This window comes from Sceloporus occidentalis, unplaced genomic scaffold (assembly GCF_023333645.1).
Source record: "Sceloporus occidentalis isolate IW3139 unplaced genomic scaffold, rSceOcc1.0.p SCAF_10, whole genome shotgun sequence".
Lineage (NCBI taxonomy): Eukaryota > Metazoa > Chordata > Lepidosauria > Squamata > Phrynosomatidae > Sceloporus > Sceloporus occidentalis.
The window spans coordinates 28,253,314-28,280,367 of NW_028316990.1; the positions used below are offsets into that span (position 1 = coordinate 28,253,314).

The 27,054-nt window shown below is 43.3% G+C and overlaps 2 protein-coding genes across 10 annotated transcripts in view; one reads left to right on the plus strand and one right to left on the minus strand.

Moving 5' to 3' along the window:
* The window catches only part of LOC149306264 (sorting nexin-29-like), a 152,861-nt gene extending 131,102 nt beyond the window's left edge, over positions 1-21,759 (minus strand). For 6 of the 7 annotated variants that reach the window (XR_016282501.1, XM_089540509.1, XM_089540511.1 and 3 more), the window contains exons 1-6: positions 21,622-21,759; positions 19,670-19,734; positions 17,361-17,413; positions 9,891-10,015; positions 5,351-5,531; positions 1,724-1,794 (exon numbers count right to left, since the gene is read on the minus strand). Coding sequence is in view for 6 of the 7 variants with exons in the window: in XM_089540509.1 (XP_089396635.1) it covers positions 1,724-1,794; positions 5,351-5,531; positions 9,891-10,015; positions 17,361-17,413; positions 19,670-19,734; positions 21,622-21,628 (502 nt within the window). In the remaining variant the exon portion in view is untranslated. Of the gene's footprint in view, positions 1-1,723; positions 1,795-5,350; positions 5,532-8,458; positions 8,479-9,890; positions 10,016-17,360; positions 17,414-19,669; positions 19,735-21,621 lie in introns of those variants that run through there. The other variant, XM_089540513.1, reaches the window with a different exon arrangement.
* Positions 21,760-21,797: 38 nt separating this feature from the next.
* The window catches only part of LOC149306265 (eukaryotic peptide chain release factor GTP-binding subunit ERF3A), a 34,351-nt gene continuing 29,094 nt past the window's right edge, over positions 21,798-27,054 (plus strand). The window contains exon 1 of one of the 3 annotated variants that reach the window (XM_089540517.1): positions 21,798-21,816. Coding sequence is in view for 2 of the 3 variants with exons in the window: in XM_089540516.1 (XP_089396642.1) it covers positions 26,100-26,466 (367 nt within the window). In the remaining variant the exon portion in view is untranslated. Of the gene's footprint in view, positions 21,817-25,921; positions 26,467-27,054 lie in introns of those variants that run through there. The other 2 variants (XM_089540516.1, XM_089540515.1) reach the window with 2 other exon arrangements.

Consider the following 27,054-nt stretch of genomic DNA (forward strand, 5'->3'; position numbering starts at 1 on the left):
ATTCTGAAAAAACCTTCTCTTGACCTCTCCTCTTTGTCTAGCTATCGTCCGATTTCTCTTCTTCCCTTTCTTCCTAAAGTTTTGGAACAGGTTGTTTATTCTCGCTGTCTTGAGTTTGTTGAAGCCAGCTCCATCCTTGATCCCTTTCAGTCTGGTTTCTGCCCAAGGCATTCCACAGCTCTCACTAAGATCTCCAATGACCTTTTACAGGCCAAGGCTAATGGCCTTTACTCTGTTCTCATCCTTCTTGATTTGTCTGCAGCCTTTGACACCGTTGATCACTGTCTCCTAATTGACATACTCTCTGACCTTGAGTTTTCAGACTCTGTTCTTGACTGGTTTAGATCTTACTTGTCTGGCAGATCTTTTGCAGTAGTTGCAAGTGGTCAGACTTCTTCTCCTGTTCCCTTATCTGTTGGAGTTCCCCAGGGCTCTGTTTTGGGTCCCCTTCTGTTTTCTCTCTACACACTGTCCTTAGGAAAACTCATTAGATCTTTTGGCTTTTCCTACCATCTGTATGCTGATGACACCCAGTTGTATCTTTCCGCCCCTGACCTTTCTCCAAGGCTTGAACAGCAAGTCTCGTCTTGCCTCACAGCTGTCTCGCAGTGGATGCGCCATCGGCGTTTGAAGCTCAATATGTCCAAGACGGAGCTTCTTGCCTTTCCTCCTAAGCCCACCCTTCAACACTCCTTTTCTGTCTCTGTGGACAACATTTCTATTCAACCAGTCCAGCAAGCCCGCAGTCTTGGTTTTATCTTTGATTCTTCTCTGTCGTGTATCCCTCAGATCCAGACCACAGCCAAGGCTTGTAGATTCTTTTTGTACAATATTGCTAAAATCCGACCTTATCTTTCCGCCTCTACTGCCAAGATCCTGGTCCATGCCCTAGTGATCTCATGACTTGATTACTGTAACATCCTTCTGGCAGGGCTTCCTCTTTCTCACCTCCGTCCTTTAATTTCTGTCCAGCATTCAGCTGCACGCATTACCACATCCGCCCACCGCTGTGACCACATCTCTCCTGTGTTGGCATCTCTTCACTGGCTCCCCCTCCCTTTCCGCATTCAGTATAAGCTCCTGCTGTCGACATTTAAAGCCCTCCATGGACTGGCCCCTCCTTACTTATCAGACCTTATTTCTCCTCACCTTCCAACTAGGGCCCTCCGTTCTGGTAGTCAAGGTCTGCTGTCCCAGCCCAGGATTTCCTCTGCCCCATCTCGGATTCACCCCTTTTCACTCACTGCCCCTCACTCCTGGAACCTTCTTCCCCCACGAGCAAGAGCCATCACTTCTTTAACCAGCTTCAAAACGGAGTTGAAGACCATCCTGTTCAGAGAAGCCTTCCCAGGCATTGCATAATTGTCGCTTACTATTTGATGTTCTTTTGGTGCCTGTTTTATTGAATCATTTCCTATATTGCTATGTATTTTATATGTATTATCCTACTAGAAAGGCCCCTTCCCCACCGCCACTCCCTTTGTGTTGTGTCTTTGTAGATTGTAAGCCTAAGGGCAGGGAACCGTCCAATTAAAAAGATTGTATGTACATCGCTGTGTAAATTTACAGCGCTTTATAAATAAAGGTTAATAATAATAATAATAATAATAATAATAATAATAAAGCATTCACACTAACACTAAGCTGTGGCACCTAGAATATTCTTTCCAACAGCTGCCTCTTTCAAAGTTACTCACTATCAAAGAACACTGATTATGCTTACCAGCTGCCATAGTGGGAATCATACTAGAGCGTTCTTCATCCATCATGAAGGACCAGTCTTCATAGAAGACACTAGATATCAAAGGTAGAACAAAAGGTAAACAAATCCACATATAGAAAAGGAGCTTGGTCCTTGCTACTTTTTTTCTCTTTGGGATGTTGGAACTGTTAATTTACTTTTTGACATACAGACCTGGTATATCTGGAGCCCACGGCACCCAAATTAATTAAGTAATGTGAAAGAAAGACATTTTTACCTCTTTCTCTCCTTTTCTTTCAGAACTCAGAAGCTGAAGCCCTTCTTATACAGTAGCTAGCACAAAGCAAGCCAGGACACATGACCGACAGAAAGACTAGATCTTTGTTCAGGGAAGGAACTGCAACTGAGGTAGGTATGCAGAAAGTGAAAGATTCACTATCTGGTATCTCTAACTAAAAGGATCTGATAATGGGTGAAGCTTTTCACCAAGTCTAATAAATCACAGTTTATTGGCCCACATCATTATGTCCAAGCCTAAGTGTCCACCAGCATAGTGAAGACTGGCAGGGAATGTTCATCAGACAGTATTTATTTTATTTATTTATTTCCAGGATTTATATCCCACTTTTCTCCCACAATGGGATTCAAGGTGGATTACAATATATTTAAAAAGGAGCTAAAACATTCATTACAAAAGTTAAAAAATAATTAAATACTACCAACATTAAAACATAGATTAAAAACAGTATGCCGTATATACTCGACTATAAATTGCCCCAAAATGAGCTCCATGGATCATACCAAAATCCCCAATGTTGGCCCCAAAATGTACCCTCCACATATACATGATGTCAACTTGTATTCAAGTATATACAGTAGTTAAAAACAATAAAAATATTTAAACATTAAAACAGCACACCACATTACTCAAATATAATCTACCCACCAAAAGCCTGCCTAAATAGAAACAGAGCAGAAAAGGGGACTGACTTGACCTCCCATGGCAGGGAGTTCCACAGTCTGGGAATAGCCACGGAGAAGGCTCTCTCCGGAGTCCTCACCAACTGCGCTTGCGAAGGTGGTGGGATTGAGAGAAAGACCTCTCCTGCCAATCTTAACTATCCGGCTGGCTTGTATAGGGAGATACAGTCCTTCTGATAGTCTGGACCCAAGCCATTGAGGGCTTTAAAGGTCAAAACCAGCATCTTGAATTCTGGTGGCCAGTGTAGCTGTTTCAGCAGGAGAGTGACATGATCCCTATAATCAGCCCCAGTCAATAGCCTGGCTGCAGAATTTGGAACCCGCTGAAGTTTCCAAACTATTTCCAAAAGGCATGTTAGTCGAAATGGGATGTAACCAAGGCATGTGTCACTTTAGCCAGATCTGACTTCTCAAGGAATGGGCGCAGCTGGCGCACTAGTTTTAACTGTGCAAATGCACTCCTGGCCACAGCCAAAACCTGGTAATTTAGGCTCAGATGTTAAATAACATGGGGAACAGAACAGAACAGAACAGAACCCTAATGGGCCCCACAGGACAATGGCCAGGGGTCAAACAGAAGTCTCTCAATATTACCTTCAGAGTTTGCCCCTCCAAGAGGAACTGAAGCCCCTGTAAGCCCCCAAGTCCCATCCCAGAGAGGTGACCCAGAAGGATACCATGGATGATGGTAACAAAAGCTGCTGAGAGATGCAGCAGGGCCAATAGCGACACACTCCCCTTGTCCAGCTCTCAGCATATGTCATCCACCAAGGCAACCAAAGCTGTCCCCATAGCCAGGTCTGAAATGGATCTAGATAATCCGTTTCATCCAAGAACACCAGGACCTGGGAGGCCACCACATGTTCCAACACCTTGCCCAGAAAGGGGATATTTGAAATTGGCTGACAGTTCTCCAATCCAGTGGGATCTAGGGAAGATTTTTTCAGTAGTAGCCTCAGCACAGCTTCATTTACACAAGCTGGGAACCTGCCTTGCTGTAGCGAGGCATTCACTACTTCTCTTACCTAGTCAGCCAGTCCCTCCCTTGCTACTTTCAACAGCCAAGATGGGCCTGGGTCCAGTATGCATGTGGTGGCTCTCACCTCTCCAAAGATTCTGTCCACATTCTCAGGTTGCACGAATTCAAACATATCCAATAACACTGAACAAGCAGGTGCCAAGGTTACATCCCCCAGACCTGTATCAACTACAGCATCCAAGTCAGAGTGCATCTGAACGATTTTATCCACAAAATGCTGTGCAAACTCTTCACAGTGGGTGACTGAGTGGTTCATATACTGCTCTTGTGGGGCAGAATGCAGAATGCCCGTAACCACTCAAAACAGATCCACTGGGCGACACTGTGCGGATTCCAAAAGCCAATAATAGATTGAGCCTGATATTATCCAAGATCATATAATGCATATCTTGGGCGCGTTACAGAGTGCTGAAAAGCAGCACTCTGCCTGCGCCGTCATTAGCTACGCTGAGAAGCCCCAGCGGCCAAACCGCAAGGCTTCCCAGCGCAGCTAAAAAGAGGCTCCAAAATGGCACTTCTTCTTGCGTTGCGGAAATGATGAGACGAGGAGCCAATGGCACATTCGACACGTCATTTTTGCGATGCTACATGCGGATGCTAAGCGTCCGGCACGTAAAAATGGCCACACCCGTGTGTATAGGGAGCGGCCATTTTTACGCCCCCGTCACGTGCTAGGGGTGAGGCCGGTATGGACACTAGGTCCTCGGCCAACTCCTAGCACGTGACGGGGGCGCCGCAAAGGCCCGTGCGGAACGGGCCTTAGTATGTTGGTTTTTTTTTACTGTAGTTTCTTGTCCACTTAAAAACTGGTGATGCAGAATATAAGGCAGGGGTGAGAAAATTATTTGGGGTGCCAAACCAGACAGAACCAACTTTGCTCTTTCTTCATCTTCCCTGGCAGAGAAAGTAATTGAGGTTCTCAGCCAACATTTATAAAATGGGAATGTCAAGCAAGGTGCAAAGTTAGGTCATGTTACTGGCAGTTCCATGAAAAATGTGCTGGAGGTACATGTAGGGGAATCCTACTGTAATTTCCAATCTCTGATCAAAGACAGAAGCATATTCCCCAATATTAAATGGAGAAAAGGGGTGAAGAAAGGACAGGTGGACAGGGAATCTCTAGTAGATTACATTCTAGAGTAGATGTTCACCTTGTGTGCCATATAAGACCTCCCACATGCAACAATGATGCATTTCAGCCTCAAAAAGGTAGATTCAAATACCTACTCAAGGACACAAGCCCCATAAACTATTTTCCATATGAAAATCTTATATTAAGCCATTAATAACTACATCATCACCTCAACTTGCCATCAGTAAAACATCATGGGGGCATTAGTATGAAATTGTTCTATATCCAGTGCATTACAAGCGGTTTATAAAAGTAAAATTTAAAAGCACTGCATAAATTGTAAAGAAGGCTATAGTTCTCCAGATTCCTCAAAGACAGAAATGATGAACAAGCACTTTGCAATTTAAAATTCCAAATGAATTTCATAGTTTCAGCTCACATTTAATTCATACCATAATTAGAAACTTTGGCCCATTACAGCAGTTTCAAATGTCTCATTAGGCAGCCTCCACCCACACAAGTTTACCCACCAGGAAAACATTAAAATGGAAGTTACCTAAGCTGATTTTTATCTGCAAGCAGCATATGAAAGTATCTTTCTAAGGAATGTTCATTTAGTGCGCAGCGCAACCAGGCACGACCTCTGCCAACATCTGTTGTGATATTCTTCAAGGAGTAGAAGCGTTGTATCTCATGTTTATTAAGAACTTCTTTCACGTAGTACCAGAAAATAGCCTCTGAAAAAAGTATACATTTACAACCATATTTAAGAATTTTCAAAAAATCCAAGGAGAGCTCAGATCAAGAAATACTGCCACTATCAGGACAATAGCCTAGTCATGAAATCTATGCAGACTGTTTTCTTCCATGGCTAGAACACTTATGCCTAGGACAAAACAAAGCATCAGCAATGCAATAAACTTAAGTGTTCCTTTCCTCCTACCCTTCAGCTGTAGCTGGAATGGAAACATTTACTTAAACCAGGGGTAGGCAACCTGCGGCCCGCGGGCCGGATGCGGCCCGGCAAGGCCTTGGGACCGGCCCCAGCCCGGTCCTGCCGCCGATTGCTGCCGGGGCCTTTGGGGGGCAATTGTCTATAGAAGCCTCAGAAACATGCATTTATATTAAAAAAAAATTAAAAATCAGCAATTTTTTTCGCGTGTCCTCCATTTTTTCTTTAAAAAAGTGTCTTCCATTTGAAAATTTTGTGCTACATTTGTCCTGGTTTATTTATATATTTAATGTTTTTTTAAAAATTATTTAATTGTTTATTTTTTGGCTTCGGCCCCCCAGTTGTCTGAGGGACAGTAACCCGGCCCCCGGCTCAATAAGGTTGCCTACCCCTGACTTAAACCATAGTTTGCAGTAACATCTAAAAAGGGAAACTGGATTAAGAGCTCTCCACAAACCCGAATTAAAAAACACAACCAGATACTGGTTTGAAGGTAGCCCTTGATTAAGAGAATGAGACCTGCTGCCTTCTATTATCCTTCACCACTGGCCATCCCAACTGGAGCTAAAATCTCATGAAAACTTAAGTTTTCTCAGAGTTTTTGGCAGATTCCAGCAGTCCAAGTGAACCCAGTGGAAATTTTTGAGAACTGGAAATTTTATTTTGCAATGGAGCTCTGGAAGTTCTAAACTGTTGGTTTAGACCCTAAAGAAACATTCACTAGACTAAGGTTAGCTAGGCTAGTGCTGCGGATGTCCTAAATAGCCCTTTCATTACAACATGAATGGAAATCATGAAACCCTTCAAATGATGTTAATTATGTTGCAGCGGCTCTAGGCAGTATGCCAATAGAGAGGAATGCAGGGAATTGCTGTTCAACATTTGGAGAGTCCAATAATATCTGAAGAGCCACTCCTGCTTTAAACCACGGTTGCCTAGTTTGGAAAGCAAAAGGATGAAGTGGTGAATGTCTCCCTGCAGCAAGGTTTCCATCCTGCTTAAAGGAGGCTGTGGTGAAGCCATTACTGAAAAAAGCATCCCTGGCTCCCATCATTCTGAATAACTATCAGCCAGTTGCTAATATTCTATTCTTGGACAAGGTTCTGGAGTGTATGGAGGCTTTCCAGCTCCAGGGATTTCTGGATGAGATTAATTATCTAGATCTATTTCAATCTTGCTTCAGGCCTGGTTATGGGACAGAGATAGCTTTGGTCACTTTCGTGAATGATCTACAGGAAACTGGACAGGGGGAGTATGTCCCTGTTGGACCTCTCAACACCTTTTGATACCATTCACCATGGTATCCTTCTGGGACACCTCTCTGAGATGGGTCTTGGGGACACTGTTATGCAGTGGTTCCAGTGTTTCTTGGAAAAGTAAATTCAAAAGGTGGTGCTGGGGGACTCCTGTTAGACTCCATGGCTACTGGCCTGTGGGGTCTCACAGGAATCTGTTCTGCCCTCCATGCTGTTTAACAGCTACATGAAACCGCTAGGAGAGGTCACCTGGAGTTTTGATATTTGGTGTCACCAGTATGCTGATCATACCTAACTCTATCTCTCCTTTCAGTCAGTTCCAAGGAAGCTGCCTCAGTACTCGATCTGTTGTCAGTAATGCACTGGATGAGGGCAAATGAATTAAAACTTAATCTAGACAAGATAAAGGTGCTCCTGGTCAGCTGAAAAGCAGATCAGCGAATAGGAATTTTGCCTGTGTTAGATAGGGTTACACTGGATGGGCTTATAATCAGATACTGGTCTGAAAGTAACCCCCGATGAAGAGAGGGAAACCTGCAGCCTTTCAGATGTGTTCAGGCTACTGCTCCCATTATCCTTCACCACTGACCATCCCAGCTGGAGCTAAAATCTCATTAACCCCAACCCCAACCCCAAAATCTTAGGCTCACATCTTGGGTGTTCTCCTGGATTCAGCTCTGAGCCAGGATGCTCAGGTTTCAGCAGTGACCAGGAGTGCATTTACACAATTAAAGCTAGTGAACCAGTTGTGCCCATTCCTTGGGATATCAGATCTGGCTGCAATGACACATACCTTGATTACATCCCATTTGGACTACTGTAATGCATTCTATGTGGGGCTGCCTTTGGAAACTGGAAACTTAAGCAGGGTTCAAAATGTGGCAGCCAGAATGCTGACAGGTCTAGCTGTAATTTCTTTAAACATAATATAGATCTAAACAGTTATCTCTTCCAGCAGACAGTAAATAATTTGGGGACATTTTGCAGACTTCATTACAACACTAGATTCAATCCAGCTGTGAAACATCCCTCCTCTCCTGAAAACCTGATGAACCTTACCTCTCATTAGAATTGCTAATGCTTGAATTTTTAAAATAGGGATAATGTGTGATGTTGACAGATTGCAACTCCCAGCATCCTCCACCACTGCCTCTGATGGCTAGGGAAGGCAAGAGTTGCTGTTCAGTAATATGTGAAGAACTACTGTTGGCCATCCAACAGTAGACATTTGAACGAAAGATAACTACATCTAGAGTTTGTCCACAGAAAGAGATCAACCTCTCAGAGAATAGTACCTGCAATTTATACATTTATTTTTTACTTGATTGTAAACATTTACATATTAAGTCTACTAATGGAAGACAAAGGTATCAATCTCAGCACTGATAAATTCCTTAGAATATTGGAATACAGCTGCTCCTTCATACAAATATTATGCACAATAGAACAAGGCTACCTCTGTGGATGAGCATCTTTATCACCAGGCACTCCTAAGCCCATATGAAGCTTCTTCTATCCTCTCATTCTGGAAGAAAGAACCTGAAACCAGGACTGTGTCATCAGCCACCAAATACCTGAAGTGAATGATCTGTCCAACTTCACTCACTCCAGCCCTTCTGGAGGGTCTGGCTATATGTTGCTGGACTACTAACCCCATTGTCCTTAGTCACTGGTAGCAGGGACTAGCACTGACTGTGCTGTAGTCCAACAACATTTGGAGGGCTGCCTGTTCTACCCTCCTGGCATACATGTAACAATTCAGATTTATCTACTTATTTTTATTTTAAGCATGAATGAGGGGCGAAACAGACGGCCAATTTGGGGCAGCTTGGAACCACCCCTTTTAGGCTGGATTGGGGCCATGGCAAACAGATCTGTGGCCCCAATCCAGTCAGCTTCCACCCCAAATAGGAGCAGAAAAAATCTGCCCCAATTGGGGCAGAAAAAAAGCCACTCCTTTGCCTCTAGAGCTGATTTTCACCAGCTCCAGGGCAAATGGCATCTGAACACCATGTCCTCAAGCTAGACAAAAGCGGTTGGCATGTAACTGCCGGCGCAGCTTCGGTCTGGCTTGGGGGCTTGGAACAGCTAAACGCCACATACCCCAAGCCAATGTAGAGCCAGACTTTCTGGGCTGTCTGTTTTGGCCCTAAGCTCTCTTTATGGACACACTTTTGTATGATGAGTTTCTTTTTAAAAAAGCAAGCAACATAATGCCAATAAAATACATTCATATTAGAACAAATTCAAAATGATAAATAGAATATATTGTTAAAAATGATGGGCAAGGGCAAGGGGAGAGAAACTAACTATAATAGATTTGTTTTAGAGTTAGTCATTCTACTCAGACTCATTGAAATCAATGGGACTCACATTAAATATTACATATGAGTCATAGATTTCAAGTATGACAAAGGGGTAAAACAGACTGGGAGTAAGCGCTGGCTTGGGTGTGGTGTGAGGGCATGATGTTTAGATGATGCACACCCTGACACCACCCTCAAGCTGATGGGCAGTGCTGTGGCACTCTAGTGGTGTGGCATTTAGATGCCGCACGCCGCCAAAGAGCCACAAGGCTGTGGCGGTGGCTTAAAGGGCATCCTTTTGCCAGCTCAAAAAGGAGAGGCATTTTGCCATCTCTGTTTGAGCCAGCAAATAGCTGGTTTGGGGCTGCGGCATGTGGTTGCCGCGGCCCCAATGCGGTGTTCAAAGGGGCAGCATGAAGCCTCTCCTTCAGAGCTGTCTGTACTGGCCCAAAGTCTAAATCCAACTCATTATAATTCTTTCTACTTTCAGTATCATTACTGAAATTGCCAGCTGTTTATGCACAAGACCATTTTAAAAACATTTTCCAAAAAAGACAGTGAAGAAAGCAGAGCCTTAATTACCCATTTCAGTTTTACTGGAGAAGCCTGCTGCCTGTTTGATTGCTGCTGCAGTTAAGGCTAATCCCCGGGTCCTCTTCAAACCATGCTGAAGCACAGATTCAAACTGAGCACAGAGGCAAGTAACCCTGCAATTCAATATAAATGCAATGAGAAATGCAGCACACAAAAAGGAAGAAGCTAAGGGCTAGATTTTATATGTAAAATATACCAATCAGCTGTAACTGGTGCCAAACTGTATTCATCTCCCAGTTTAATGTGACAATCTGTTTTCAAATGTTATAATCAGAGTTCACGCTGTTGCCTCTGTAGCTCAAAAACTGCATTGAGAGCAGTTTTCCATCTAAATAACTGGAAGAAACTGGAAAGACTTGGAAACCAGCACTGTTAAAAATAATAATAATATCTAAATTATTTTCTTATAAGGCATAGGACTAGAAGGAAAACTTGAGATGAACACTAAGAGGCTGTCTGTACGAGCAATAAAACGTGCTTCTGACCCATTTTGAAACCTATCTGTTTAAAAAATGCAAGTGGGCAACACAGGAGAAATCTAGGACGAAGGTGCTGGGGCTAAACATATGTTTGCTCAGGATCAAGCTGGAAAGTGCAAACTATCACACTAATATGTGGACTGCATGCCATTGTGGAGATGAGGGACGGGGCCAATGAACTGCTGGCACCACTGTTGCCCATAATTGTTTTTTGCCACCCGCTTGCACATCAATTACACATGCACACAAGTGGTCAACTGCACCATCAACCTATCAAGAAAAATGATAGCCAACCACCAACAATACAATGGATTTAATCATAACATTGACAAACTGGCCAGTCCAGCAGAAGGCTATGGAGAAAGTGGGTAGAAGAGGACATGTGCATGGGCCCCCATGATTGCACTGCATCAATGTGTCATTGGGCACACTGATGTGCCATATGGGCAGTTAATCACTCGTATGACTGAGTGGCCAGTCGCATGACCACTTGCACAGGGCACTGAATGGGCTGGCAGCTGGGAAGGATGAGGGAGGTGATTGTGGCTGTTGGTGACATGTCCATGCTCATGTGTTTGCTGTGAAAGAGAGAAAAAAAATGGTGCAGCACAGTTTGTACTCAGAAATGCCCAATTTTGTCAGTTCCGTCCTTGCAGATGAAGTGGGGCAATGTGGACTACCCATGGGTGTTTGGCCTCTTATGGAAGCTGGCAATGCAGTCAGTGGGTTCTCCCTGTGAATTGTGAAAACTCAAAAGCTGAGCCAGCTTTTCCCCTCAGTTCTCAAGTCTCAGAAGCAACCCAACTCAGATTACAGTGGGTCCTCGCCTTACACGGGGATCCGTTCCGGATACCTCCGCGTAAGGCGATTTCCGCCTATGCTCAAGCCCCATTGGAAACAATGGGGCTCATGCACGGCGGCACGGCGGTGCACAGAGCGCAACGGGCGCGCGTGCCCATTCAACTGAATGGGATGTGCCGCCCCTTCCGCCCCCCCCGCGCGCTCAAGCCGCGTAAAGCGTGCCCGCGTATGATGCGGGCGCGCTGTACAAGTCAAAGGACCTTGTACATTACTTAATTTGGTGTCCATTATATAAAGACCCTAGGGAGCACTTTATTTTATCTTTAATTGGAAATAGGTTATTTTTGACCTCCCAAGAAAATATACTTTATCTCCTAATGGACACAGATAAATATGTGACTTGGTATGTAGCCCTATTTGCTCTTGCTGCCAAAAAGACCAGGAAGAAATACTTAGCAGAGATAGCAGTTCCTTATAACGGGGATAATTTTAGTTAAAAGGGTTTATATATGAATCTTAATATATCCATGTTATATATGTTATATGTAACCAGCTATGTTGAATTTTTGCTATTTGGTAAATTTTATTGTATATTGGTTTTATGGGAATGTTATGTGTATTGCTTTATTCTTTTGGTTTTTGCAAAGGCCATTGGTCAAAAGCAATAAAGACTGATTGATTGATTGAATGATTGATTACAAGTCAAATCCTACAGAAAATATTTACCAGTTCTTTTCACCCTCAAGCCTCAACTTTGCAAAAAACAAGGATTAATTACAGTTCTGCTTTTTATCATTTTTCCTTTTGTGTCCTACTTTTGAGATTGTAATCTTGAAATCAGATGCTCTCTTGTCCTAAAAAAACACTGCTATGTATGCCATTCCAGAAGCCATTTTGTTTCATACATCAGGGTATAAATCATATATAAAATCCAATAAAATAATATGTCACTTGGGAATTCTATCACTAACCTGTGGAATTCACTGTTACAAGATAACTATTGAGTTGGATGGCTCTGAGAAGACATTACAAACATTTGTAACCTTACCTTTTTTTCAACAGCTATAGACACAAGTGTATTCTATTCCCCAGAACCAGGAAAAGTTACTTTTTTGTACTACAAATCCCAGAATCCCCATGCTCCTATAATACCCCCTTCTGACCATGCTCAGAAGAACTAAAATCAACAGCTGGAGAACAACAATGGCAGAAGGTGACTATGCCCTGCTTATTTGAGTTGCCCAGAGATATGTGGTTGTGCGTTGTGAGAAATAAAATGGGCTATTAAAAGAACATCAATTTAAAACAGCATAAAACAATATACTACATACACTCATGTATAAGTCTAGAAATTTTAGTTTAGAAATTGATCCAAAAATCAATTTTGATTGTCAGTCCATCTTCCAAAAAGGCCTTCTTGAGTTGAAACCCATGTTGGTATCTTGCTGTAGAATTTTGCTTTTATTTTCAACTGTGTTTTCAGTAATGCTTTTCCAATGGGATGATTATTAAAGGCCTTTTATTTTACTTTTCTTTCTTAAATTTTCTTGTCAATTCATTTCTAATTAAACAGATTAACTTATCAATTTCCATAAAGTCATATATAGTCAGCCCTCCGTTTTTGCAAGGGATCTGTTCCAGACCACCCCCTCAACCCCCATGAAAACAGAAACTTACAGATATTCAAGCCCCATAGGCTTGAATGGGGGTGCGTGCCTCAGGAGCACGCCCCATTTTAACCCCCTCTGTTTGCTCCTCACGAATAAGCGAGGGTAACAGATCTGAAGTCCGTGAAAACAGAGTAGCAACTGTAATTTAAGTAGCCACTCCACTGTATCTGGTTCCTTTGCTTTCCATTTCCCCCCGTTTACCATCCTTGCCATTATTATCATATAAAAGAGCATCTTCTCATGTTTTCTCTCTTTTTCAATTATTCACAAGAGGTATATTTTGGGGTCCATCTTTATATTTATATTTAATATCTTCTCAACTAAGATATTAATTTGGCATATACAGGAAAACAATGCCAAAGAATTTTAAAAATTCCAGCAGGCATAACCGTTTGTGCACATACTAAAGACTAAAGACATGAGAGAATAGAGAGGGGTCAGTGCTTCCAGGACAGATTATGCTCATTTTTCACGGAGCACTGGTGGCACAATGCTTAAACGCCTGTACTGCAGCCATTCACAAACCACAAGGTTGTGAGTTCAATACCAGCCAGGGGCTCTAGGGCAACTCAGCCTGGCATCCTTCCTTAGGTCGCTAAAATGAGTACCCAGCTTGTTGGGGGCAATTAGCTTATACTTTGTAAACTGCTTAATACATCAGTAAGCAGTGTAGAAATAGATTTGCTATTGTTATTTCACTAGGGGATGGTTCCTTTTTAATCAGAGTTAACATACAGTACCTACACTGACCCATGGTTAAGTCAATTCAAGTCTTTAGGGTCAATTTTTAACTAGTATTAGTATATACAGTAACTTCTATGTCAGTTGTTGATTTTTGTCCATCATTAACATTCCAAAATCTGAAACTTTCTTCTCCATTCTGCTTAGTTTTTCAGCCATTTTGACTCTTTCAACTAATTAAATTTAAATTTAACTGTCAAATATCTCACAGCAGGTCATTCCACAGTCTAGTGGTGCTATTGAAGACTTATCCCCTCCTGCAGCCCTAACCATTCGATTTAAAAGCATTACAGTGAGCTACAGAAGGTTCTAAGATTGCGTTCAACAGGGAGGGTACCTAAGTTAGACCTCTCATCACCCTGAATAGCTCATCTGGTTGTGAATTCACAGACGCAACATATGAAGAGAAGAAAACTTTCACCGCTGCATGTACTGCAATCCTATAGGAACAAAGATGTTTCCTATATATGTCTTGTCACATAAAAGAGTTTTCTGCCATCTGCGCTCTAGTCATCATCTTTCCCATTTCAATTCCCTGAGAGTCTCTGTATACAGTATTAAACTTTATTAATAACAGGTTGGAGAGGTTGTTCGGGAACAACTATGTAAATAGCCCTACTTAAATTTTCATTCCACTTACTGACCAAGGCTTTAGCAGAATTATTGGTGGTATGAGCCATAAAACCTCTACATTCTCCTACAATCTTAAAAGATCCATTAGCCTTCAAGAGTGGACCATTTTAGTAGGTCCTCCACTTTGCAGGGACAGGTTGTAGCTGTGATACTAGCCCGGACCAGACAATTATCTGTCCCTGACAACTTGAACATATTAATCACCTCCATCCATAGGTCCATATGTTCCAAGCTAAAAACTGCATTAAAGGTATGACCTACTGAATGTGTAGGTTCTGAAAACAATTGGGACAGTGCCACTTTTGTCACAGTTATCATGAACATCTGAGCTGCGCCTGACAAACTAGCCTCCAATGGTATGTTGAAGTCACCCAGAAGCAAAACTCTGGACAACTCAGAGACCAGTTCTGTGAGGTCTGCCAGGCAATCTGGTAGGCAGAAGGGTGGAAGATACACTAAGAGAATCCCTAATCCATCCCTGGTTTTCAGAAGCAGGTATACACGCTTAATGTGGCTCAGCTCTCTAATAGGTAATCTGGTCAGGTTAAGATGGTATAGAGCACAGCTATCCCACCCACCCTGCCACTTTCCCTCACTTGCTTGCTAACACAGTATCCAGCTGAGAAAGCCTGAGCCCATATTGAGCCAATATCATCTCCCAACCAGGTTTCTGTGAAACATGCCAAGTAGCCTCCTGATTCTTGAGGTAATGTGTGATTTATTTTTAACAGACCTGGCATTACATAAGAGCACGCTGAGGTTTTGTGGGTAGCTTGGCTCACTCTCCACATTCCTCAGGTTGGCAAAGTGACTAGAAGGTTAGGTATCAAAAAAAGTCCAGGCTTTTTTTCTGGTTTTCTGTCAATTTCTGGGTTTATCACTCCCATTCCAGTCACCCATTATGATTGTGTTTTCATAACTGTATCCTAATAATTTGTTCATTAGGTTTTGATAAAAATCTATCTTGCTCTCCCATGATGTGAATATTCCTACTATCAGTGACTTTTGGTTCTGCTAATCTATAGTTCCATACCTACAAATATTTGTTTAATTGTAGTTTTAATATTGGGGAGGGGGTTGGGAAGGGATCAATTAGTATTTTATTGTATTTCTAATGCATTTTTACTGTTGTAACCCGCCTGGATTCCTAGTGATTGGGCGGGCTATAAATAAATCTATTATTATTATTATTATTATTATTATTACAAATAATCCATTTGGATCACTGAATAATTCCTTTATCAAAAACCTTTTGTTCACATGTAACACCACTCTTTTTTAACTTTTATCACAAGAAGAGATAAATTCTTGCTCTGTCTTTGACTTCTTAAGAATTTTGAACCTTTTCTCCTAATATGTGTTCCTTGGAGTCATAGTACATTGTACTTCAATTTCTCCAAATAACTTTTTCCTGTTCCTGAGCTGCATTTAACCCCTTGACATTCCACAAAAATCCTATGAAATTTAGGAAGTTGCTGTAAGTCAACAGGCAACTTGCAGACACACACACACAACAGTAATAGTAATAACCAAGGAAGCTTTAAACTACAAGGGGGTATCGTAAAGTAATAACTTTTACCAAGAAGTAATTATGGTATATTGATGAAATTTTGTCAAGTGTCATCATTGATCCCCTAAGTGCAAGATGTTGAGAAAATCAGCTCATTGTGTCCTTTATTTTTCTGACAGGTTGTGCCAGAAGAAACTAAAGTGTAAGATGGAGAGGCTTGAGGCTTGCAGAATGATTAAGCTCCTGCATTGGAAGGGTAATAGTGCCCGGTAAATTCATGATGAGATGATGGTAGTTTATGGAAAGGATTGTCCATCTTATGACACTATAGTGAGGTAGAAAAGGAATTTCCAAACTGGTCACATGTCCCTCACAGCCGAGCCAAGACCTGGAAGACCATCACTGACGGACTATGCGGCAACAGTGAAGGAAGTAGAATGTTTAATCCTGGAAGACAGACATGCAACCATCCAAATGATCATGAATGAAACTGGTCTCAGTTATGGTAGTGTGTGGGAAATTATTCATGACAAACAGCACATGTCTAAAGTGTCTGCACGCTGTGTTCCACTTTTGCTAACCCCTTTCCAGAAACAAACATGATGTGACCTTTCAAGATAGATGTTGACACCGGTGGAACAGGATGAAGAGGATTTTTCTGCTCATCTGGTAACCATGGATGAATCTTGGCTCTATTAGTATGATCCAGAGATTAAAACTATGAGCATCGAGTGGAAGCATGGCGATTCCCCTCCCCCCAAAAAGGCAAAGGTGCAGAAGTCATCAGGGAAGGTCATGCTCTCAGTTTTTTGGGGACTGTCATGGAGTCATTCTCACAGATTACCTTGCAAAAGGACAAAATATCACTGACACATATTACAGCAATCTTCTGGACAAGTTGCGAGATGCTTTAAAAAAGAAACGCCGCGGTATGCTCTCCAGATGCATTTGTCTCCTAGCTGACAATGCACCAGCTCACTCATCTCAACTTGCGGTTAACAAAGCAAAGACATGTGTCTTTGAGATTTTGCAGCATCCGCCTTATTCTCCTGAACTCACACCAAGTGACTTTTTCTTGTTCCCAGAAATAAAAAATCCATTGTGGGGTCGTCGATTTGACAACACAAATGATGTCATTCATGAAGTGGAAGAGTGGTTTAAGGCGCAATCTGCAGACTTCTCCCATAATGGTATTTGGAGATTCAAGAAACGCTGGGGCAAAATATGTAAATCTGGATGGTGGCTACATAGAGAAAAGTGAACAACTACAAATCAAAACAAACTTTCCGTCAAATTAAAACTTTATGATACCTCCTCGTACCATGAAAGACCACATATAAGAACCTGATATACACTTCAAATTATTTTATCAGAGATTACAGCTCAGTTGTAGAGCACATGTTTTGCTTGCAGACAGGCCTAGGTTCAATTCCCAGCACCTCCAACAAAAAGTAGTTACAGAATCATCCTTGTAAACACCACATACATAACATGAAAAAAATCACCTCCTCCCCTGTACACATCACATCAAACAAAGCTGTCAGGTAAAATGACGCTTTGGACCATCTGACCGCACAGTTCATTTTTAAAAATAAGTTCTCATTCAATACCACTTCAGACTTACCTACTGTCTGAATCAGACGCAATCTCTTTTCTTCCTCCGAATCTGATCTGGCACTGAAAAAAAAAATCATATTGTTAAATTCTATTCATATCTTTCTTTTCACTATAATTCCAAGGCAAATAACAGCAATTTTAAAACAATAAAACAAACTATAAGGAACAAGCATGCACTAAACTGCCAAAAAAAAAAACCCAAAGGAAACAATAAAAAAGCCAATTTTCTCTTTTTTTCTGCAGACATTTTTTCTCAGAAAGATTGAAAAAAATGTATTATGAAATATTTTCTTTCAGAATGATGAATAAAATGTTTAAGAGAAGGCGTTCACATATTCACTGACAGAAATTCATTCCTAAAACCTAATAGCAACATTTTTATGAACGACTATGTATCACGAGTCAGCATGGTGCAGTAGTTTGCATATTGTATACAAGTCTGGAGACCAGGGTTTGAATCCCCACTCAGCCATGGAAACCTACAGGATAACCTTGCACAAGTCACACTCTGTCAGCCTCAAATGAAGACAAACTTCCTCTGAAGAAATCTTGGCCCAAAAAAAATCCCATGATAGGGTCACCATAAATCAAAATAATTTGAAAGCACACAACAAAAAACAATGTAAAGTACCAGATGATTACAATTCTTAGTCTTGTTTTGTTTGTTCTTTTTATGATAATCAGTGCGTTATATCTGTTTGACAATATGGAGAACTAGTGGAAATAAATTAATTGTAAATTAAAGTTGTATTTATGTTCTGAATAAAGTATGCTCTTACTATATCAACCATGATAATTTTAACATCAAACAAAATGTAAATATAAGGCATTTTATGTTCCTAAAGTGACATAAAGGGAATTAATATTGCATTTTTCCACTTTTTCTAAAGATTTCAATTTTTCTCTAAAAGAGAACTCAGAAAGAAACCAGTCATTTTCTCCCTATAGTTTCATGAATTCTGAAAATTTAACATGTCTAATCTGTCAAAAACAGAAAAAGTCAGCAGCAAAAATTTATTATACCACCAGAAGCTAAACACCTCAAATTGCCTGGGTAAAAAGATAAGCATTACCCTGACACCAAAATAAAGACAGCATTGTTCTTGGGAGAGGACCACTGGTGTACTTCCCTAATGATGAGGACAAGATTCACTGCATCTCCTAACACATTAACAGTGACAGAGCAATCTAAAGGCATTTAGTATCTCAATGGTCAACACGAAAATAAAATATTTAATCCAAGTGTTTAAAAAATTGTAAAACATTAAAGATTACAACCAAAAGCTTTCTGCAACTCGATAAACTGCAACACAAATCAATCAATTCAATTTACAAGAAAAGATATTACACCTAAACATTGGGAAGAACTTCTTTACTGCTGTTTGACAGTAGAATAGAGTGCAACAGATGGTGGTGGACTCTTCATTTTTTGAGGTCTTTAAACAGAGGTTGGATGGTCATCTCTCAGGAGTGCTTTAGTTGTATGACAGTTGGGTGAACAGATGGCCCTTTCTTCCGGTCCCTTCCAGCCCTGTGCATCAATTAACATTAATTTAAACTATCTGATTTACAAGTGCCCAACATGTGGTGGCTAGGCCTATCAGCCAGCCATTTCTGATTGATACTACTTCTCCTCACCAAGCCTTCTTTACTTGCCGTTGGATTAGACACAGAATTTAGGGCATTTGGGGAGTGGGCAGTGGTTAGAAATGAGGCTGGGATCATGTGCCCCACAGAAGTTGATGTACTGTGCCTTCCATTGCCCTGAAAATCACAGCTAACAGTGAGGAATGGTAGGAATTGCAATCTAGTAACATCTAAAGACTATATGTCCCCCATGCATGACTAGTACAATTAAACTTTTCTCTGCCCAAAATGACTTGGGCAAGCAAAAGGGATGGTCTCCTACTTCTTGTGCACAAATTATTCCTGGGTTTTGATCCTTCTGCATTCATATGTAACTCAATAAAGTGGCTGTCACTAGTAGCAACCTAACAGATTCATGGAGCCCTATCAGTTTACTTGCCCTTGGTACTCCTTGTCCTGCTCAAACAAAAACCAGGCCAAAGGTTTACCTAACCATCTACAGACGTAAAACCTAAATTCTAAATTCCTGCTTACCAAACCTCAGCCTAGTGATGTATGGGGACAAAGATCAACCACAACTGCATTGCAAACAAAAAACACACACACATGCACGGGGCAAGACACAAACATACACATAAATACATAGCTCCTAAACAGACCTCCAATTATTTTTATATGAAATTTCTTATATGCAGCCATACTCATATTTTTGTCTCTTCAACATGTTACCTGTTTAACTGCATCCAATAATCTTTCCAGCAGAAATTGTCTTCTGGCAACATTGTTCTGCAGACCTACAATTGAAGGAAGCACAAATGACAACATATGAGATGGCATCCTGTTATTAACATGAACACACAAATGTGCAGCTTGTACATGCATATGCCCCTTTTTGATGGGGTACATTTTGCATTTTGATATGACCCATGTATAAGTTGACAGTAAAATTTAGGGGCATGTGACAAAGGATTCATAGCATGAAACAAAGGAAAATTATGCCAAAGAATTTCACTTGTTCAGGAGTTGAAAAATTATAGTACTAAGAGCAAAGGTTGCCAGGATGATTGAATCCAGGTCATGTCACATTTCCTGTTTTGGAATGTAAACAATTTGGAAACGGCTCCTAACTTAAGATTCTAACCCAAATAAAAGGAAGTACTGCATAGACAGTTTGAGGAAAGTGAAACAAAACATATAGATGAAAGACTGATTGATGGGTAACCCATGAGGGATAGAGACGTATGTTAGGTGTCACATTTGAACATCCAATGAATATACAGGGTTGGAAATGTTTAATTCAATGTAACCAATGAAAATGTGATTTGTAGTTTTCTTTGTTCAAAGTACTATAAAAGCTTGGTTCGCTTTGGAACCAAGGTCCCAGAATTTGGAATATGAATTTCCTCTGGGAACACCGTTGCAGCTAAATAAACGATGGCCCTATACAGACAGCCAAAATAAAGCTGCTTCGAGTCACTTTGATGGTATGGTGTTTCAATGATGTATGTGACCTAAGAGTCTGGAAGCTGCACCAAAGCTGCTTTGGTTCGGCTTCTGGACTCCTGGGAAGCATGTATCATTTAAACAGCATACCTCCAAAGTGACTTGAAGCAGCTTTATTTTGGCTGTCTGTAACAGGCCTATGTTTCCTTTTCGATCATGACTCCTGGGTCTCTCTAAGGAAAAGAAATCTACAACACAACCAAAGGACATTTGTGATTCCCATCCATGACAGTTTTACTATTGTACATTGTCTGCGTTTGGTACGTTTATCCCACTCGCCTTTCAAAGAACTCAGAGCAACCTACACTGTTCTCTGTACCCACCTCATTACAAGCCTGCGAGGCAGATTGGGCTGAGACATTGGACCTAGGAAGTCCAAGTCCAAGTCGAAGTGGGGTCGCAGGGGGTTAGAAACCAACCCTCACTAGTTCACAGCTAACATCCCAACCTTGTTGTTGTTAACTGCTGTCAAGTTGATTTTGACATATGGCGACCCTACGACTAAGAGAGTTCCTAGTATCCTTGTCTACAGAGGCCCAAATCTGCAGATGGTGAAGGGCCTGGAAACCATGAAGCCCTATGAGGAATGCTTTAGGGAGCTGGGTATGTTTAGCCTGGAGAAGAGAAGGTGAAGAGGTGATATGAGAGCCCTGTTTAAGTATTTGAAGGGATGTCATATTAAGGAGGAAGCAAGCTTGTTTTCTGCTGCTCCAGAGACTAGAACCCAATGGAGCAATGGATGCAAGCTCCAGGAAGAGATTCCAGCTCAACGTTAGGAGGAACTTCCTGACAGTAAGGGCTGTTTGACAGTGGAACATGTTTCCTCGGAGTGTAGTGGAGTCTCCTTCCTTGGAGGTCTTTAAACAGAGGCTGGATGGCCCTCTGTCAATGGGATGCTTTGATGGAGAGTTCCTGCATGGCAGAAGAAGACGAAGAAGGGGCTTGGACTGGATCAGGGCCCTTAATCTTGGGGTCTCTTCCAGCTCTATGAATCTTTGGTTCAGCAGCAGCAGCAGCAAGAGGAAGCCTTTGTGCAAAGCAGCCTAGCCCTGAAAGCCCCCCAGCCCTAGGGCCAAGAAGCGCAGCCGAAGCTGTCATTCAGGGAGAGGGTTCCTGGGGAAGAGAGCCTCGGAGGGGACTGCCTTTGCCGGGGGAAGCTGCCCCCGGGAGCCACTCACCGCTCATGGCGCCCCGCTCTCCCTCCCAGGAGCCCAGGCCTCCGCCTCCGCCTCCTACTTCTTCTTCTTCCAGATGCCCACCCCCGAAACACACACAAAAAGGGCTCTAAGAGTACACTGTGTTTCCTCGGAAGTGTTCCTCCGCCCCGGAAGTAAAGAATCCGCAACCCGGAAGCAGTGTTGCCCAATTTCAAGGTAATTTCTTCCTGAATAATAATAATAATAATAATAATAATAATAATAATAATAATTACACTCATTCATCCATATTTACGGCTTTGATATTTGTGGATTTGATTATTCAGGGATTTGATTAATATGTTCTCTCTAGGAATCTCTAGGTCCTCCAGCACAACTCTATGGCCAACATTAACTAAAAGTCGCACCAAAAGACCTAGAGATTCCTAGAGAGGACACGCCACTAGGCCTTTGTAGCTCATCCACTACAACTCTATCGTCAGTGTCTGACCACAGAGTTGCCCTGGAGGACCTAGAGATTCCTAGAGAGGACACTCCACTAGGCTTTTGTAGCTCCTTCATTGCAGCTCTATGGTCAACTTTAACTAAAAGCCACACCGAAAGACCTAGAGATTCCTAGAGAGACCACTCTACTAGGCCTTTGTAGCTCCTCCAGTGCAACTCTATGGTCAGTGTCTGACCACAGAGTTGCCCTGGAGCACCTAGATATTCCTAGAGAGGTGTCATCTCAGATAAAAGCACGGCGTTTCTGTTATTTGCGGTTTTTCCATATTCACAAGGGTCTTATGTCCCTAACCCTAGCGAATATGGAGGGATGGGTGTATTGGGGAATTCCAGGGAATATCTTTGAAGCTTGTTGGCAACACTGCCCAGAAGCCTCTGCAAGGGAAGCTGGGGGCCACTTTCCACCCCGTGCTTCCTTTCGCTTCTCCCACGCTTCCCTGAACCCGACTTCTCAGGCTGCCTCCAAACTGTGGAAATGATCCAATTTGACACCGCTTTAACTCCCCTGGCTCAGTGCTAAGGGATTCTGAGAACTAGTTTTGTGAGACATTTAGTCTTCTCCGTCAAAGGACTCTGGTGACACAATAAACTACAATTCCCAGGATTCTCTAGTATGAGAAGCGGCCTCAAACTGGATTATCTCTTCCACCTGTTTTAGACCAGTGCTATGGAATTTGGGTCTCTTCCAGCTCTATAACAACTCCACTTTTAACTGCCCTGGTTCAATGCTATGGAATTCTGGGATATGTAGTTTTATGAGATGGAGAGTGGTGGAGTCTCCTTCCTTGGAGGTCTTTAAACAGAGGCTGGATGGCCATCTCCTGGGGATGCATTGATTGAGAGTTCCTGCATGGCAGAATGAGGTTGGACTGGATGGCCCTTGCGGTCTCTTCCAACTTTAGCATTCTTTGATATATTTAGCCTTCTCTGTCAGAGAGCTGGGGTGCCAAAAACCAACTACAGTTCCCAGGATTCCCTAGCATTGAGCCATGGCAGTCAAAGTTGGATTATTTCTACAGTATGGATACAGTCTTCCTTTCTGTGCTGCCCCACAATGGTAGATTCTCTTTTGGCTTCATCCACACTGCAGAAATAAGCCAGTTTGACACCACTTTAACTGCCCTTGCTCAATGCTAGGGAATCCTGGGAATTCAGAGAAGGCAAACTGCCTCCCAAGACTACCATTCCCCAGAATTCCACAGCATTGAATTCCTTTTATGTGGAATTCTGAAATACGGGTACAGTGTGCCAGCATCATACCTGGGCGCGTCATGCGCGGCTTCAAGCATATGTTAAACCAAGACATTTGGAAGAATAGAACAGAATTTAACAGAGAGTTCTTTTGACACAAAATTCCAATTCTGGTAACTCCAACTTCAGCTGTATTTTTGTTGCTAGTATTGTTAATTAGGAGCCAAATACTTGAGAGTGCAACTTCAGATTCTGCATGTTCAACTGAGCACAAGTGAAGCTGCTCACGGTAAACAAGAGCAACAAAATTGCTTTAGGCAGATGGCCAGCACTTAATCAGCGAAAAGATCTGTGTATAGAAAGAAGAGCCAACTGCAAGAGCAGCCCTGGAAGTCAGCTTGTGTTGCTGAGCTAATGAGTTTAAATTTCTGGTGGCTTCATTCCTGTACTTGTCATCACACTTCACTGTGAAATGTGTGATACAGTCAGGCAACACACTGAACAGGTGACGGAGCATGGAAGCAGGCCAGAACTTGAAGTCGAAGACTTTCATGGCCGGCATCCATAGTTTTTTTGTTGGGTTTTTTGGGCCATGTGGCCATGTTCTAGAAGAGTTTCTTCCTGATGTTTTGCCAGCATCTGGGGCTGGTATTATAAGGTTATCCACACTGCAGACTTAAAGCCGTTTGATGCCACTTTAACAGCCATGGCTCTATCCTACAGAAGTCTGGGATTTGTAGTTTCACATGATATTCAGCCTGTTCTGTCAGAGAGCTCTGGTGCCTCCCCAAACTACCACCCCCAAGATGAACGTTTAGCTACATTATCTGTCACAACTGAACACACAAAATACCTCTTCACATTTATTGATGCCTGGCATTCTGATGGTAGCTAACCTGATGTGTCCACAGTATCTACCAAACAGTATATCACCTGTTGCAACTGTTACTGTTATGCACACTGTTAGTTCATTATGGCCATCTGACCATCCACCAATCCCTGCACAAACAAGTTTAGTGTTAGTTTTGTGTGGGTTTTTCGGGCTATGTGGCCATGTTCTAGTAGAAGATAGCCACATAGCCCAAAAAGCCCACACAAAACTATGGATGCCGGCCATGAAAGCCTTCGACTTCACATTTTATTTTTAATAGCGAAGAGCACTAGGTTCATTCTCCCATGTAAACAGTGTCCAGGAAAGAACCTACGATTTCATTTGTATTTGGGGTCATTATAACCAGGATTGCGGCGCTGCATTAGCTGGACAAACTGTGGGTTTTCCATGCTGTGAAATGCAATATTGGTAGCATATATAAATTGAGCTACAGTGGGCCCTTGTTATCCATTGGTTTTGGTTTCAGGATCTCCCTTGGGTCACAAAGTCCATGGATGCTGAAGTCCCATTGTGGGGCTCCGCTCTGGGCCCCACAACACACTCCAACTCCCAGAATTCCATAGCTTTGAGCCAGAAAAAGTGTTAAAGCGGTGCCAAACCGGGTTATCTCTCCAGTGTGGATGCAGCCCTTGTTTGCCACAACAAACTATAGTTCCCAAAATGCCACAGCATTGAGCCACCACAGTTGAAAGTGGTGTCAGGCTGTGTCATGCCAGCAGTTGCAGATGCAGCCAGACTGAGGGGGTAATGCCACAAAGCAGTTTGACACCACTTTGACTGCCGCCATGTTTCCATGCTATGGGATTCTGGGATTTGTAGTTTAGCCTTTGTTCTCAGCTGTGGTGCCACATACACCGAACAAACTACAAATCTCAGAATTCCACGTGGCATTAAGACACGGGAGTCAGAAGTGGCGTCGAGCTGCATTGTTTGAGGCCTAGTCACTCCTCTGAGGCTGAGAGTGTGGCTTCTGCTTTGAAAAGAGCCGGCGCTAATGCTTCTGCTCCAACCAAAGGAGGGCGACAAAAATGGTGAAGAGTCTGGAAACCATGCCCTATGAGGAACGACTCAGGGAGCTGGGGATGTTTAGCCTGGAGAAAAGAAGGTTAAGAGGTGATATGAGAGCCCTGTTTAAATATTTGAAGGGATGTCATATTGAGGAGGGAACAAGCTTGTTTTCTGCTGCTCCAGAGAACAGGACCCGGAACAATGGATGCAAGCTACAGGAAAAGAGATTCCACCTGAACATTAGGAGGAACTTCCTGACAGTAAGGGCTGTTCGACAGTGGAATGCACTTCCTTGGAAGGTGATAGAGTCTCCTTCCTTGGAGGTCTTTAAACAGAGGCTGGATGGCCATCTGTCAGGGATGCTTTGATTTGGATTTCCTGCATGGCAGAATGGGGTTGGACTGGATGGCCCTAGTGGTCTCTTCCAACTCTACGAGTCTCTGATTCTATGATTCTTGATTCTAACCACTCAAAAGCCCTTCGCCGCAAAGGCCTCTGGGAGTTGTCGTTTCGACGAAGTCTCGAAGAATCCTCTGGCGTTTCCCATGTTACCTGTCACCACAGCGCAGAGGCGCAAGGCTTCTTGGGAAGTGTAGTCCGGGAAGCCTATGGGAGCTGCGGTTCCTCAGGGGCGGAGGAGGGGACCAAAAACTACCAAAATGGTGGACGGCGGTGAGCGGAAGAGGCCTACTACGGCAGCCCGGGGAGGCCCTACTTGCGTCGGCACGCACATGCGGAGCGGCCGGGCGGCGGAGTGCTGAGTCGGGGTGGCTGCGTGCCCAGCGCCTTTCTTCCTCCGCCGCCGCTTCCTCCTCCTCCTCCTCCTCGCTCCGCCGGCCCTTCCTCGGTTCTCCCTCAGGAGGAGGCTCGTCGAGGCGCAGGGGCTTCTGGGAGGGCGAACAAAATGGAGGCGAACGGCAGCGGGAGCAGCAGCGACTCGGCTCCCGACTGTTGGGACCAAGCGGAGGTCGAGCCCGGCGCCGGAGACAACAACGACGCCGCCTCCGCGGCTCCCTCCGCCGAGGAGGATGCGTCGGCGGCGGGTGCTCCGATGGCGTCCCCGCTGGAGCTGGACGAGGAGCAGCTGCTGGGCGCGGCGTTCAGCCGGCACCTGAACGTCAACGCCAAGCCCTTCGTGCCCAATGTCCACGCCGCCGAGTTCGTGCCGGCCTTCCTCAGGGGACCCGGACCCGGACCCCCGCCCGCGCAGCAGCCGCCGCCCTCCACCACGCCTTCGGCCGCCACGACGACGCCGACGCCCCCGGCTCACGGTAAGCGAGGGCCCTGCCTCGGGAAGGGAAGGCCTCCTCGCCCCGGGAACGCCAGCCCAAGTCTGACAGGCCTTCAGGTCATAGATGAGAGAGAGAGAGTGTATACACACATTCCTCATCATACACACACATCTTTCCTTATGCAGATACACATATATAGGTATCTATACACTTGTCCCGCCTTATTCGCTAGGGTTGGGGGCACAAGACCCCCGTGAATGTGGAAAAACTGCAAATAACACAAGCACCATGTTTTTACCCGAGAGAAAGACACCTCTCTAGGACTCTCTAGGTCCTCCAGTGCAACTCTGTGGTCAACGACCGACAGACACTGACCATAGAGTTGCTCTGGAGGGGCTACAACGGCCTAGTAGAGTATTCTCTCTAGGGATCTCTAGGTCTTTCGGTGCCACTTTTAGTTAAAGTTGACCATAGAGTTGCGCTGGAGGACCTAGAGATTCCTAGAGAGGACATATTAATCAAATCCGCCAACATGGAGGGACACACACGTATAAACACACACAGACACATCCTTCCTCGTTTGCTGGGGTTAGGGTCACAGACCCCAGTGAATGTGGGGGAAACACA